The sequence below is a fragment of the Dasypus novemcinctus genome, chromosome 28, assembly GCF_030445035.2.
Source record: "Dasypus novemcinctus isolate mDasNov1 chromosome 28, mDasNov1.1.hap2, whole genome shotgun sequence".
NCBI lineage: Eukaryota > Metazoa > Chordata > Mammalia > Cingulata > Dasypodidae > Dasypus > Dasypus novemcinctus.
Window position 1 is genome coordinate 39,704,131 of NC_080700.1, and position 16,685 is coordinate 39,720,815.

The 16,685-nt window shown below is 41.6% G+C and overlaps 1 protein-coding gene across 2 annotated transcripts in view; it reads left to right on the forward strand.

Moving 5' to 3' along the window:
* The window catches only part of TIAM2 (TIAM Rac1 associated GEF 2), a 165,111-nt gene that overhangs the window by 77,185 nt on the left and 71,241 nt on the right, over positions 1 to 16,685 (forward strand). For both annotated transcript variants that reach the window (XM_058289731.2, XM_058289730.1), the window contains exons 7-8: positions 8,901 to 9,086; positions 9,669 to 9,815. In XM_058289731.2, the coding sequence (XP_058145714.1) occupies positions 8,901 to 9,086; positions 9,669 to 9,815 (333 nt within the window). The remainder of the gene's footprint in view (positions 1 to 8,900; positions 9,087 to 9,668; positions 9,816 to 16,685) is intronic.

The window sequence follows — 16,685 nt, forward strand, 5'->3', positions numbered from 1 at the left end:
GTACCACCCAGGACAACTCCAAGTCCTGAAAATGCCCCCACATCATATCTCTTCTTCCCTTTCCCTACCCTCAGCAACTACTGTGGCCACTTTCTCCACATCAATGCTACAATTTCTTCCATTATTGATCACAATAGTTCCATAGTAGAATATCAGTAAGTCTACTCTAGTCCATACTCTATTCCTCCAGCCTGTGGACCCTGGGATGGTGATGTCCACTTCACCTTTATATTGAGAGGGGCCTTAGATTCCACATGGATGATGGATGCAATTCTCCTGCTTGCAGTTTTATGCTCTTTGTAAGAGAATGAAAATTCAGACTGAGAGAGAGAAAGGGAGAAAGCCATGAAAGGAAGAAGCTGAAACCAGTGAAACCCAGAAGCGAAGGGTGAGACTAGCAGCTGCCGCCATATTTCTTGCTATGGACAGAGGAACCAAGGATGACCAAAAGCCAGGAAGAAAGCATTGCCTTGATGATACCTTGGTTTGAATATGTTCCTGGCCTCAAAACTGTGACCAAAAAAATTCCCATTGTCTAACCAACCCATTTCATGGCATTTGCTTTGAGCCGCCTAGGAAACTAAAACACCATCATTTACCTAAACTTCATCCCCCCAGACAGAAACTCTGGACTCATTAAGCATTAACTCCCCATTCCCTGCCCCACCTTTGGTACTCTGTAATCTACCTTCTACCTCTGTAAATTTGGTATTCTAGTTTTTTCACGTAAGTGAAATCGTCCAGTATTTGTCCTCTTGTGTCTGACTTATTTCATTCAATATGATGTCCTCAAGGTTCATCCATGTTGTAGCAAGTATTAGGACTTTGTTCCTTTTTACAGCTCAGTAGTATTCCATTGTACATATGTATCACATTTTGTTTATCCATTTGTCTGTTGATGGACACTTGAGTGTCCACCTTTGGCTTTTGTGACACATGGTAATATGAATGTTGGTGTGCAAGTATCTGTGAAAGAGTCCTGGTTTTCAGTTCTTTGGGGTATATACCTAGAAGTAAAATTGCTGGGTCATACAGCAATTCTTTGTTCACTCTTTTCAAAAGCTGCCAAACTTTTCCACAGCAGCTGTACCATTTCACATTCCCACCAGTCATGGGTGAGAGTTCCAGTTTCTCCACTTCTTTGTCAACAATTGTTATTTTCCATAATGGCCATCCTAGTGGTACATGATAGTGGTTTTTATTTGTTATTTCTCTAATGACTAATGATGTAGACCATCCATCTCTTCATGTGCTTGCTAGTCATTTGTATATCTTCCTGCAGAAATGTCTGTTCAGGTCTCTTGCCCTTTTTAAAATTGGCTTGTTTCTGTTTTTTGTTGAGTAGCGTGTGTTCTTCATATATTCTGGATAATAAACCCTTATTAAACGTGATTTACAGCCATTTTCATCTATTCTGTAGTTGTCTTTTCACTTAATAATGTTCTATGATACACACAGTTTTTAATTTTGCTGGCATCCCAGTTTATCTGTTCTTTCTTTTGTTGCTTGTGCTTTTGGTGTCATGTCTAAAAATCTAAGGTCCTGAAGAATTTCCCCTGTTTTTTTTCCCTAAGAGTATTATCTTTTCAGTTCTTACATTTAGGTCATTGATCCATTTTGATTTAATTTTTATATGGTGTGAGGTAGGGGTTCAATGTCATTCTTTCACCTGTGTAAATATAATTTTCCCAGCATCATTTGTTGAAGAAACTATTCTTTCCCCATTGAATGAACTTGACACCCTTGTTGAAAATCAATGGGCCATAGGTTTTTGGGTTTACTTCTACACTCTCAATTCAATTCTGTTGGTCTATATGTCTATCTTTATACCAGTATCATGCTATTTTGATTACTGTGGCTTTGTAGTAAGTTTTGAAATTGGGAAGTGCGAGTCTTCCAACTTCTTTTTTTTTTTTTTCCTTTTTTTTGAGGTATGGGGAGCTAGGAACTGAGCACTCTGACCTCATATGTGTGAAGTTGGTGCTCAACCACTGAGTCACACTGATTCCCCTGAGTTGGTTTTTTTTCATTTGTTTTGCTTGTTGTTTGTTTTTGTATTTTTTTAGGAGGCACTGGGAACCGAACCTGGGACCTCCCATGTGGGAAGCAGATGCTTAAGCACTTGAGCCATATCTGCTGCTCCCTGTCCAACTTCGTTCTTCCTTTTCAAGATTGTTTTGGCTCATATGAGGTTCCCTGAAGTTCCAAATGAATTTGAGGATTGGCTTTTCCATTTCTGCAAACAAGGCTGTTGGAATTTTGAGAGGAATTGTATTGAATCCGCAGGCTACTTTGGGTACTGACATCTTAACAATATTAAATCTTCCATTTCTTACCCATAGGATGTCCTACCACCTATTAGGCCTTCCCTAATTTATTTCATCAGTGTTTCTGTAGATTTCAGTATAAGTCCTCACCTCCTTGGTAACATTTATATATAGGTATTCTGTTCTTTCAGACCTATTATAAATGGAATTGTTATCTTGATTTCCTTTTCAGTGTATATAAACACAACTGATTTTTGTTAATCATCCGTTCTGCAACTTTGCTGAATTTATTTATTAGAACTAATAGTTTTCTTGTGGATTCTTTGGGCGTATTCTTTATGTAGGATAATGCCATCTGCAAAGAGAGCTAGATTTATGTCTTCCTTTCCAATTTGGATGCCTTTTATTTCTTTTTCTTGCTCAGTTGCTCTGGCTAGAACTTCCAGTACAATATTGTATACCAATGGTGAAAGTACTCATTCGATTTTGATTGAGAAGTATGATATATCCTTGGGTTCTGACTTTACTGGGACAATAATGTCAAACAAACTAATGACTGTTGACCTGTTAATGTGAAGTGATAGTATTTGGGGCTTGGATAAAATGTTTAGAGCAAACTGGGTCAAATTCAGGCATCTACTATTATTCATTGGTGAAGAGGAAGATTTTAGGCCCATGTTCATGAAGGTTCCTAGAGAATATATCTGTTTAGAAAGTATTTAGTATATATGCATATTTTAAGACTATAGAAGTGCAATTCATAATAACTCATGAGGTAAAGATATATATATCACCTGTTTTTTAGATGAGTAGAATAGGCCCTTAGGGAAGTTAAGTAACTTTTCTAAAATGACACAGTTGGTGAGTGGCAGAGCTGGGATTTGAACACAAATCTGACCTCTTAATCAATATGCTTTATTGCCTCTCAGTAAGACTTCTGAAAAATTAGGTTATACTTTGCTTGATAACTAAACTATGAGATGAAATAGTAAAAGATGTTTAAAATTAACCTTTAGTTTACCAGTTTATTTAGATTTTTTCAGCCCAATTTGATAGGAAGTGTATTTATTATAATACACTTCTGTTTTAAAAGGATAAGTTTTGTGGTCCATGAATTATATCTTTCAAGGGATTAAAATAAAAAACCCACCATTCTTCAAAGTCTGGATTGTTGCTCTGACTATTAGTTATTTCAGTAGTTATCACTAGATTGCTTCTTCCGTGAAAAGACTGGGTTTAGTGCTTGGAAAATATCAAACGATATTTTTGTAATTTATTCCACCAAAAAGGAAAAACATTATCTTTTATGACAAACCTATTAGTGGACAAATGACTAAATACTAAGATTAAATGACTAAGTGGTAGAAAATAGTTTTCTTAGAGTTTTGGGTGTGGCAGGAATGTACTTGTCATCTTGTTTGATGTGTCATTCATTTATTATTTTTAGCTTTAGGGTTCGTGTCCTCCCCGCCCCCTCCTCCATCTCCACTTTTCATAGGAGACTATCACTTCTCTGAGCTCATGAAATGAATATAGCTATATTAGCAATGAAAAGGAAACTTGCAGTGCATTTGCATCGGTGCTTAAAAAAGGACAATTTCCCCGTGAATTTTGTTGAAAATTTTATAGTAAAAGATGATGAAAACCTCCTTAGGTCTTTTTTCATTCCATGTCTTTTTTATGTTTTTTATGTAGATTTTGAAAGGAAACGAAAGGTCTGTTTATATAGAAATAGGGTTTTTATTTTTAAAACAGAAACAATGTGTTCAGGAACAATGGGTCTTAGGAGTTACGGAATGGACAGTCTTTGTACATGGGAATTGATTTTGATAATGGTACAAGAAAATATCTGGAAATTCCCTGATAAATGTGCTGTCAGATAACATTACTATTTTAGCGAGCATGATTATCATTATTTTTGGAATCGACTGAGGTGGTGTACATAATGGTGAGCAAACTCTTTTATTTCTCCATTTATATTGCCCCAAACGAATGAGCCTCCTTTAGCTCCTCTTTTGAAGGATTATTGTAAGATTTGGTTTTCTTTGTGGTAAATGTTGCTTTCAGTTTGGCCTGAACTTGAACTTCAAGGCTGCTAGGAAACTGAGACGCCAAATGAGTGTCGAATGCAAATCGGGCACCTAAATGAGTGTAGTTCTAGGTCCTTCTTTTGGAACACCTGGGGATTTGTGGAGAGAAGTAAGCTGACAGTCAGATAACATGGGAATGAAAGTTGCTGAAGTAGGTATTTGGATAGTGCCTTTTCTTAGAAGACCTGGGATCCAGGGCTGTGTGTTAGGAACTTGATCAGATGTTCTCCATCACTCGCTTTGGGCCTTTGCTCATCTGGAAGGACCAGCTTCTCCCGTGGCTGGCTCAAGCCACTTTCCTTCTGGACCGTCTCCTCAGCTGAGAGATGAAGGTGTTAGAATACTAATTCCCCGCAAGCTCTTTGCAAGTGGGACAGACTTTGTGCAACATTCCAGGTCCATTTTGAGCCTGTGGATCCTTCCATCTCCCCCTTCCTTCCAAGAACCCCAAACATCTGAATTCTCATCCTCAACACGTTTGCCTGCGTATTCTCCCAAGTCCTTCTGTGCCACTTTGGAAATTAAAATCGAATATTGCTTTATTTTTTTATCCAACCCGCAAATCCTCCCTTTAATGTCAGTGACTCATTCTGTCTAGAAAAACAAGATACTGTCGCCTTTAAGCAGGGAATAGCTGTATGACTAACCATGTCTTACTCTGTCACGGAGATCTAAGGGGGCGAAGGCTACTGCCAGAAGGAGGGTATTTTCTACGTTCTGCTGAAAATCTACTACCATGTGTGTAGCCAGTTCAACATTGCTGAAATGAGGAGGTCCTAAAGTCACTTCTCATTGGCATTTCCTACTAAATTAAACGTTAAGCTCTAAGGTATATAGTATTGATATACTAGGTCTCTTGAAACTTAACCACATATGGCAATCTTCTTGATCCTTATAAGGACTTTGGGGCTACTGGGGTTTCTCAACCCTGACTTCCCTCCAAAAACCACAAGCATCTGAATCCTGGCTCTTCCCACCAGTTCAGCTGCTCACTCTCTCAAGCTTTGGAGAGGTTTGTGTGCTGAAGATTAGAAGGTGTTTCTGACAAGACTTTATTATCTTTTTTTTTTTTTTAGGATACATAGATCACACAAAACGTTACATTAAAAAATATAGGAGGTTCCCATATGCCCCACTTCCCACACCCCCCACTCCTCCCACATCGACAGCTTCTTTCATTAGTGTGGCACATTCATTGCATTTGATGAATACATTTTGGAGCACATGGATTATAGTTTACATTATAGTGTATACTTTCTCCCAGTTCATTCACTGGGTTATAGCAGGATATATAATGTCCTGCATCTGTCCCTGCAATATCATTGAGGACGACTCCAAGTCCCAGAAATGCCCCCACATCATACCTCCTGTTCCCGTGCCCTGTCTTCAGCAGCTCCTATGGCCACTGTCTCCACATCAGTGATATAATTTCTTCCATTGCTAGAGTCACAATAGTTCTATAGTAGAATACCAGTAAGTCTACTCTAATCCGTATTTTATTCCTCCATCCTGAGGACCCTGGGATGGTGATGTCCACTCCACCTCTACATCGAGAGGGGGCTTAGATCCCACATGGCTGATGGATGGGACTCTCCTGCTTGCAGTTGTAGACTCTCAGGTCCTTGTTCTCACAAAATTTTAAGATTGCCTCTGGATGTTGTTTAGGATGAAACTATCTTTACCTTTCAGTGGTGCTTTGATGTGTAGTCACGTCAAGTACATGAATTGGTGGCGATAAAAGTACTTTATATATAGAATGCAGAATTTAGTGTAAATTTAAGCAACTGCCATCTTCCTGGACCTGTGGGGTGCAGCATATATCTGTGTTTTTTTTTTCATTTTCTGTCTTTCTAATCTACATGAATGACATGGACAACTTTATTTTCCAGTATCTAAGAATGCATTCGTTTCCTTGTCTCATGCCTCCATCCCAAATAGAAACCCTAGAAAGTTTCACGCTGAGGTATAAACAAGTGGTAAGCTTTAATGTGATACCTAATCCGGAAATATCTACATTTTATTAGAGGACAAAAGCATGCGTCTGTAATTGTGGATTTTCAGGAATCAGCTAGAGAAAGAGATACTTGTGAGAGAGAAGAGGGAGTGTGGTTTTCACTGTCCCTTATGGCTTATGATAGATGCCGGTTATGGTTCCATTATACCCAAGCATTACTTCTGGAATCTAGACTTCTCTATTAGGGCAAGACAAAAAGAAACTTGCAGTTTCAGTTTGAACTGTGCACCAGGATCACCGGAGGCACTTTTTATTTTCTGTTGATTGATTGTTTATTTTATGAATTATTTTTAGTAGAGAAGTTGTAGGTTTACAGAAAATTTGTGCAGAAAATACAGAATTCCCATACACCTCCTATTTATTATTGACAATTTCTGTTAGTGTGCTATATTTAATATAATTATTGAAATAATAGAATTGTAATTGTTCTATGAGCTATCATCCATGGTTCACGTTAGGGTACCCTACTGGTGGTTAAGTCCTGTGGTATTTTTAAAAAAATATTTTAGTTACGTATATACAACCTAAAGTTTCCCTTTTTAGCCACATTCAAGTGTATATTTCAGTGCTAATTACATTCACAATGTTGTGAATCCATTACCAAAGCTTTTCCGTCACCAGAAACAGAAAATGTCTACAATTTGAGCAGCCTTTCACCAGATAGATAGAATCATCTGGAATAGGACCTGGGCTTGCTCATCTTCAAAACCTAGTGGGTCATTTTGATTTTCATTCCAGGCCGACACTAGTCAGAGATTCCTTCACTAAAAAGGGAGTCCAGACTCTTAAGCAAGGTTAAATCACAGTGGAGGTTCAAACTGTTTCCATTCACTCTGGGACACCAATGTTTTGCTGACAAACAATGACAGACCAACTAACCAGTCCTTTCAGTCTTTAGCCATCATATGTCTTTCATGCAGAAAAATTGCACAGAGCCCTTCCTAAGTCATAGAACACAGAGAATTGGGAGCAAGTCTGGGGAAACCCTAGGAATTTGAAATTCTTTCCTATGAGGGAGACCAAAGTGCTAAATTTTGGAAATTCTTCAAAATATAATCTATCCAGAATTAAGGGTTAAGGAGAGTTTAGTGGGAAAGGTTTAGGATAAGTTTGGGTTCTAAACAGCATGATAGAACTAGGGATGCAGTTGTTGAAAACGAAACGATGGAATGTTCATGTTGAATCTTTTGCTACGAGCTGTTGCCGTGGACCTTATCTCACATTTTGAGATGATTTTCAAGGCTGCTTGCTGATCAGCTTTCGGGGCTGATGCTCAGACCCCTGTACTGGCAAGTCACCAAAGCTTGTCCCTATCTCTTAATTTATTTTTAAATTAGCATGTCATGGCAGGTTTTGAAATCCATGGAGGAAAGGGTGGCCTTCAGAGTTTGACTCTTTATCAACTGATGACATCAGTTTTGAAGAAATACACAGGAATTCCTGTGGTGTAAACACCTATAGATGCTTATTTTAATTAGATGTACAGGTAGTAGTAGTTGTTTTTTAATATCCTTGAAATAGGAGTAAAAACTTTTTGTCCTTATTCCCGAAGTCTGTTTGCTTCTTACTTATTTGAGCCCCATGAAGGCCGTGCCTCTGTTGATCCAGCATCCACTTGTGTTTAGTTCAAATAAACCAGTTTAGGAGTAAAGGCTGTAAGCATGAAGAGAATGAAGTGAAACGCAAGGACTGACTTAACAATTCCGCATCTGTATTAGTCAGCCAAAGGGGTGCTGATGCAAAATACCAGAAACTGGTTGGTTTTTATAGAGGGTATTTATGTGGGGTAGGAGCTTACAGACACCAGGCCATAAAGCATAAGTTACTTCCCTCACCAAAGTCTATTTCCACGTGTTGGAGCAAGATGGCTGCCGACGTCTGCCAGGGCTCAGGCTTCCTGGGTTCCTCCCTTCCAGGGTCTTGCTTCTCTCTGGGTTCAAGGTTCCTCTCTTCCTAGGGTTTGTTTCTCTTTCCTCTGTGTGCTTACTTCCTGGGGTGCCAACTTAAGATTTCAGCATCATCTTCCAACATCAAAACTCCAACATTAAGAACCCTCAACTCTGTCCTTTGCCATGACTTTTATCTGTGAGTCCCCGCCCCCTGGTGGCTCAATTCCCTAATGACGTGGCCCAATCAAAGCCCCAATCATAACTAAATCACCACCAGGTACAAACCAGATCACAAACATAATCCAATATCTACTTTTGGAATTCATAACCGTATCAAACTGCTACAGCATCCAAGGGGAGCTCTCTTAAGACAAGATGATTTAGTGTGTTGAAGTCCCCCAAAATCCAGAATGTTTTGACATGCCCCCGTGTTCACCACCTCCAGCTTTTGATTGGCTTTGGACCATCGTGATGAAGGTGCAGCAGGAGAGCTTGAGACGGGGCGAGCAGGGAGGGCAAACTGAAGCCACACGACTCCAGCAGTGATACTTGCCCTGAAGCCTGCACAAGGGGTCACGTTTCCAGTGTGACCCCTGAGCCCTTCTTCGTACTTGACTCGCCTCTGTTCTGGCTTCTGCAGATCCGGCAGTGGGAGCAGAATCTGGAGAAGTTCCACATGGACCTCTTCCGCATGCGCTGCTATCTGGCTAGCCTGCAAGGTGGGGAGCTGCCGAACCCTAAGAGTCTCCTGGCCGCGGCCAGCCGTCCCTCCAAGCTGGCACTGGGCAGGTTGGGTGTGCTGTCAGTCTCTTCTTTCCATGCTCTGGTAAGTTCCTTTAGGAGGCTGTAACAAACAGGCCTGGGGATGCTCATCTTACTCCAGCTTGTAATAGTCAGCTCTTCTGTGACTGGACTAACTGATGATGGCGGCCCAAGGGACTGGGGAATGGAGGGCAGAGGCTCCCTGCTGTCAAGTCCTCCATTTTTCTGCTGCTAGTGGACCATTGTTAAAAACTTAGATCTGTGCCTGCCTTCCTGGCTGGCCCACCTTGCTCCCTCCAGCAGGTGGGACACCTGTGGCATGGCAGTGGTGGTGTGAAGAAGTCAAGGACCCATTAAAGATTGCTTTCTCCTGTTTTGGTTACACTGGCTTGACTTGGGGGGACAGTGGATTGTTTTGCCAACTTTGCAGCCCACGTTGGAAGGGCCTGAATATTGTAACTTGATTTGAGTTACCCAGATAATTAGAGCCGTCCAGGTAGTGGTGGGTGCATGTCTGATATTTCAGACACGCTTTTGGTGCGGGTCAGAATGCGTTTCTAGCCAAAGGTTGCTTGTTAGAGCAAGTTTTAAATCTGTCACCCAAATAACAAACATGAAGATTTTTAAAAATTGTGTCTTAAATTAGATATGTTCCAGAGATGACTCTGCTCTCCGGAAAAGAACACTCTCTCTTACCCAGCAAGGGAGAAATAAGAAAAGCATCTTTTCTTCGCTAAAGGGGTTGGACACTCTGGCAAGGAAGGGGAAGGAGAAAAGACCTTCCATGACCCAGGTGAGTCCCTCAACGTGGAAGAGAGCTGACCACCTACCCTCTTGAAACCCCAGTTTTCAGCCTGCTGCCAATCCTGAGCTCCGCTTCTGGTAGAAACGGGACAGATGTTGGACCAGAGGAAGCCAGCGTAAGCGGGGACTTGGGTCCTCACTGGACACCCCCGAGGGGCTCAGTCACTTCTCAGCACTTGCGGAGAGGTCTTCACACCTTGCAGTGCTTAACGTGAAAATAAGGAGAATCAGGAAAGTGCCCACGCTTTTCATGGCTTTCGTATTTATATTTATTTTTCCCACCGAAATTAATCAGAGTGACAGCCAGGTTCTATTGATAGTGGCAGACACTTTGCTTGTTTAATCCTTACAACAACCCTGAGAAATGGGAGTTTTGTGATCACGTTTTATTTATTTTTAAATAGATTTATTTATTTTTTTATTTCATTTCTCTCCCTTCCGCCCCCAGCCCCCACCCTCCCCAGTTGTCTGCTCTCTGTGTCCATTCACTGTGTGTTGTTCTGTGTCCGCTTGTATTCTTGTCAGTGGCACTGGGAATCTGTGTCTCTTTCTGTTGCGTCATCTTGCTGCGTCAGCTCACTGTGTGTGCGGCACCATTCCTGGGCAGGCTGCACTTTCTTTCGCGCTGGGTGGCTCTCCTTACAGGGCGCGATCCTTGCACGTGGGGCTCCCCTATGTGGGGGACACCCCTGTGTGGCATAGCACTCCTTGCGTGCTGCACGTGGGCCAACTCGTCACATGGGTCAGGAGGCCCTGGTTTGAACCCTGGACTTCCCATGTGGTAGGTGGATGCTCTATCCACTGAGCCAAATCTACTTCCCTATGATCATGTTTTACAAATGGTGAAGCCATAAAGGGAAAGTTAAGTCATTCTATGCCTGTGTCCACAATCTCTGAGTCCTGATCCCTCAAACACTGGAAATGGCTGCTTCTCATTTCCCTTGAGGAGTATTTTGAGGAGAATTTTAACATTTCATCAAGTTAAAAATAGGTCAAACACTTAGTGCTGGTCTGTGGCCCAAGGACAGGGAATTGTGTTCAGAACATTTTGAATATGCATATCTGAAGTATTTTGTAATGTCTGTAAAACAGTATCTGACAATGAAATTTTAGGTTCTGACTGATACACGTTAATATTTATTATTTTTCCAAAGACTGTTGAAAAGATGAGTTATCACATAATCTGCTAATAAAATATAATTACCATTATATTAATATAATATTAACTTGATAATATAAATGAATAGGGAAACATCCAAAGAAGGTTTTTTTTGGTTTTGTTTTGTTTTCCTTTTTAACAAGCTTGCTATTATTCTGAAGAGGCTTTCAATATAACCTGGAACAGAGACCCACATTTCATGAAGCTTTATTTTCCAATTTTTATGTAGATATTTGATTGTTTTGTGAATTAGGTGAATACAATGACAGTGTCAACTTTGACCTGTCAACACCCGAAACAGTTAAGGTGCTGGAGGCAAGGCAGGTAAGGGGAATGGTTGGTGGACTGAAAACCAATGAGAAGACAGGAAAGCCCTGTTACGGGCCCTGCTTTTCATATACGCCTATACAGTGGAAAGACTGTCCCATTTTAAAATTGTGGATCCACGCGTAATTTAAGTGTAAAGAATAACCATTTGTTGGTTCTAAATGAGGGCTGCTTCATTATAGATTGCAGTCTACTATAAGGTATTGACTAATGCTGGATGCACACTTTTTTCCTCTAGCTCGAGAAAAGGATTTATTGCGTAGTGGGCCAGCAAGGAGACTGGAGGCAAGCCTCAGCTCAGTCTACCCAAACAAAATGGGCCCTGGTGTTTTATAACATCTGGGGAAGGCGGGCTTAGGGGTGTGGCTAAGGATAGGGTGCGATGATATGGGCCAGTCCAGTTTGGGGAAGGCAGCTGAGTGGCATGGTTAAGGATGATGTGGGCCAGTCCAGTTTGGGGAAGGCAGCTGAGTGGCATGGTTAACGATGATGTGGGCCAGTCCAGTTTGGGGAAGGCGGGGTTAAATGGAGCATGCTCTGTTGCAGTTAGGCGTGATCCTGAAAGAGAGGTCTAGCACTCTCTGCATGAGTCTGTGCTTGAATTGAATTTCTATAAATTTAAGAAAGTCTTAAGGCCAATTCTGATTTTAATAAAAATAGTTCTATATAATTAAATGACACTTGGTAATTTGCTTGTTTTCCCTTTGTTTTAGACATTTAGCTAATTTTGTGTGAGCCTAATATAATTTCATTCCAGCATTTGGGGTTTAAATGTTCTCAAACTAAGGTTTTTTGATAAACAAAAGACTTTGGTTGAGACATTTTTTTTTGTTTTAAAAAAGTATGAAGACTAATTACAGTGTCAGTATTTAGGTACCTGAATGGAGTTGACTTAGCAGGGAAATCTTAATATTTAAATGACCTTTTTTTAAAAAAAATTATTCTACTACAAAATCTAGAAAAAAGAAGTTAGAAAAAGTAAAGGAAAATTTTCCTAGTCCCTCTACCCAAACACAATGAGTTTTAATATTGAGCTATATTTCTTTTCAATATTTAGTCTATGCACATTAAAAAATAATCCTTTGTTTGATTTTCGTAGCCTTTCCAACTCAACTGTGAATTCTGTTCCACATCTTTCCAAATGATTATAAGCAACATCAAGAAGATTCAGGATGACTTGAATAATAAATGACATCACAGAAAAGTAAAATATATAAATATATGGGAGGATAAAAACAACTTTTTTCTTTCAACTTAACACTTTAAATGTGTTAGAATAGTAAATAGGACAAACTGATAGGAGTAACTTTTGAATATTACAGAACTCAAGTGTTTAAATACTAAAGAAGGTTGGTTAGCTGCCAGGTGAACATTGCAGAACCATTTCATTTATCTGGTTTCCCCTCTATCAATCAGATATTTGATTCAAGTAGCAGCAATGGATTTTCTGGAACTCAACTACTTCAAAACTCCAATAACTCCAGTGAGGTGTATTTGGCCACAGATGGCAGCCATCTTGTTTTACATTAATGACTCAAAATTCTAAGTGGGGGATACTACTTCAGAATCCTTATGTGAATCCATTGAAAATGAATTTAAAATTAAAATGGTCCCTGTTTGGAAACGAGAGACAATCTCTGAATGCCAAGTGTTTTTGGAGGTGTCCAAGTTCATAATAACTTTATCTTAAAATTAGGGACATGGCCAGCCTAAAGTCGTAATAGCATCTTTCATTGATGCTTAACTGGTCTTCTGCAGCACTCAGTCACATTGAGCATTTAGTGAATCCAAAATTGCATTTCCTTTCACGGTTCTCAGGGAGCTTAACACTGATAGTACATTTGCTAAAGAGACTGCTAAGGCAAAGTACCAGAAATGGGAATTTATTTGGGGTAAAATCTCACAGATCTGAGACTGCAAAAATGTCCAAATCAAGGCATCATCTGAGATGCTAGCTATCCAAAGGTCAGCTGCTGGATCCTGGACTCCTGCCATGTGACAAGGCAAAATGGCAGGTCTGCCAGTCTCTCTCTTGGCTGCTCCACTGGCTCTAGCCTCTGGACTCTCTCTCTGTCTCTTGGGGTTTCTCTGTCTTCCTTAGTCTTTCTGCAGCTGTAGGTGATGGTGGAATCTTCTCTCCCTTTGGCAGGGTAAAACGGCAGCTGTTTTTCTCTGTCTGCCTCCTCTTTGAGTTCTCCATGTTTATAAGACTCTAGCAAGGGTTCTAAGACCCAACCTGGGTCACGTCTCACAGATGTAGTCCAATCAAAGGCCCTAAAATGATCTAATCAAAAGTTCCCTTAATGGACTCTAATGCAGTCAAAAGGGTCCCACACCCACAGAAATGGATTAGTTCTAAGAACACGATCTTTCCTGGGATTCACACAAGCTTCAAACTGTCACGCTGTGTATCAACAAACTTGGTATCTCCAGTGGCCTCCATGGAGCAGAGCACAACAGAGCATCACCATATTTGCCGCTGGTTGAAAAGACCCTCAGAACTATCTCTAACTGGAGTTCTGGAATACGTGAAGATGGTTTGGACGTGCTTGTGCCTCTTCTTTTTGTGTCTTAGACCTACACGTTCTACACTAAGCTGTGTTTTAGGGTCTTGATCTCAGCTCCCCTCTACCAAATCATTTCATCTTGGGTTTCATTTCCAACAAATCTTGCCCTGAGCTATTTGTGGAGGCTGAAACCTGATTTTAATAGGCTTAGGCAAACTGTACATGCCTTTGGAGAAGCAGGCAGAGTTATTTCATAAATTAATTAGCATAGTTCAGGGAATTTGGAATTTAGTTTGAAAAACGTGAGGAATGGTGGAGTGTAAGACACTGTGAGAGGTCCAAGGGAGGTGAATAAGAAACTTTCCAGTGACACTAAGACAGTCAACCCAGATGGCCAACTCTAGTGCCACCATGTGAGGTCTGCCCGGCTACCTCGCCACGCCTACGTGGTCCACCACGGTTATTGTTGAACCTGCTCCTTGCTGGATGAGCTCAGAATGGGCTGGGGAACCCTCTGCTCAAAGTCCCAGTCCTATCACCTCCCATCCCCAAGGGATCAAGAGGCTGTGAAAGTGTGGGTTATGGCACGATGTGGCGTGTACCAGGGGGCCCTGGTACTGGAGCTTCTCCTGTGATTCAGGCTCTCCTTTAGCTACATTTGACCAACTCTGGAGCCCAGCCTTTGTTTTAATAAATGGTGCTATCAAAATGGTGGGCTTTCCATAATAAATCGGTTCTATACATGTTCAAAGCCTGTTTCAAAATCCAGGTCCAATCGTACCTTCCTTCGGGGATTTTAATCGGTATTTTTATTGGATCCCCATTATTTGTCTGGTTTTTAGTGTGTGCTACCTCATGTTCTTGGACCTCTTTTCAGATGTCTGTGTTATGTTTCTAGGCTAGCTTGTGACCTAGGAACCTTGCTCTGTAGAATTTTTGTGTCTCTTATGATTATGTGTGTAGTCCCAATCCTAGCATACTGCCAAATATATAATAATTACTAAATAAATTTGCCTGCTACTTAGAGATAATAGATATAGTCCTTTAATGCTTAGGAAGAAATCTGCAATAAAAGCCCCTCATTTTAAGATTGTATCTTTTCCAGCACTAAATAATGTTTTAGAATTCTTACTCTGAAAGTTAAGGCATTATGTCGTGGAAACACTTTCTATAACAGAGCTTATGTTGGACTTTGAAAATAAATTTGCTAAAAGAGCCATTGATGGTGAAAATTAAGCTTCTTGCTTTTGAATCAGGCTGGGATTACCAAATGATCTTCTTGAGATTTAATAGACAATTTCCATCACCTCCCCAAGGTGTCCGAATTATTGTATCTTTTTTAAAAAAGCATATGTAGCGAAACATCTGTCCCTGTTTATTTGAACTAAGCATTACTGCTGGTGTAGGGACACTGGAAAAATCGTTCGTTTATAGGCGTATTTTAGCGGTATGGCTAGTATTTCTCTACTGCCATCCTCAGACAAATATGTTCGGCTCAAACGGCAGATAGACCTAAGGGTATAATTTTGTTTTTCATATCTTTGGGACTTACAGTTCTGCCTGTCCCTGGCTGAATAATAATTATTCTCTGTTTCCAGTGTTCTTCCGCTAATCACTCTTGGAGAATATTTTTAATTTACACAAACCATCTATTTTTGTAACAGCAAGAATATTATGTCCATGTGTGTAGCACAGAGGGGCACTCATTCCTGACGGAAGGCAGGGCGTTTTTAAATATTCTGCTCTAATTGGCGCCTCGTGTTCCCAGTCCAGCCGTGAGTCACCCCGATCTTGAAATCTGTTGGGGTTGGGATGAAGCCAGTCTTATGTGAGTGTGTTTTAAGGACACCTTGGCTAGCCAAAAATGAAAGCTTTTCACAACTCACTTCTCGATGAGTAATAATGAGCCCGTACAGCATTGGAAGGGAGGTGTTTGTCACAGAGACGGGACCACAAATCCCCCTCTGGGGCCCGGGGCAGCGGTGACCCCTGAAGCTTCGTTGTGGGGACCGCGGTGGCCCCAGGGCGTTGGCCTCTGTCCTGGAAAACCAGGTTGGGGTGTCCCAGCTTTCTGTGGCCACCAGTGAATGAGGCATTGTCACCTCATCATTGGCTCCGAACGGGGGAAAATACCCCAGTGCTGGTTTCTATTTTTTTTTTGGTAATGTTGGTTTCTTAAGGGGAAAAACTGAATGAAACAGTTTACCATAGACAGTCACCGTTTAAAGAGAACACTTGTACGGGAACCTTCGTCATCACATGGACATATACGTGCGTAGGCACACAGATATGTCTCTCTTTTCCTCTCGTGTCATCCGATGCTTGGGCATCCGTCCAAGGAGGAAATGAACGCTTTACCCTCTGTGACGCTCGGCTGCTGTTAAGAAAATCAGGGGCCACGGGAGTCCTCGCTGACGTCTCCTCTCACTTGTTCGTGGGCTTTCGGTGATGGCCGTCCGTGACAGCCAGCTCGTGGCATTGCTGCTCCTTTGCCACAGTGAGCCCAGGAGCAATCACGAGCTGCTCGATCCGGAAGCGTCCTCCGTGGAAGGCGCACTCTGGGCCTGAGCGATGTGGCACGTGGCTTCCGTGGATGGACTAGCCGTAACGTGGGCTTCCGGAGATGGTGCCACGCCAGGAGGGTGAAGGCGGTTGGCGCGTGTCGTCGGTTCATCGCCGTGGTAGCAGCTGTCGCCGCGGTCAGGGTCGTTGTCCCCGTGTCGCGGCTGGCGAGTCGGAGCCGGCTGCGCGGTGTTCTAGGTGGCCACAGCCCCCATGGCTCCCAGAGGTGGTGGCCACATGCAGCCACCCGTGGCCATGTCTGTTGCTGAGTCTCGGTGCTTGGGCCTCGTACAGCCACAGTGCG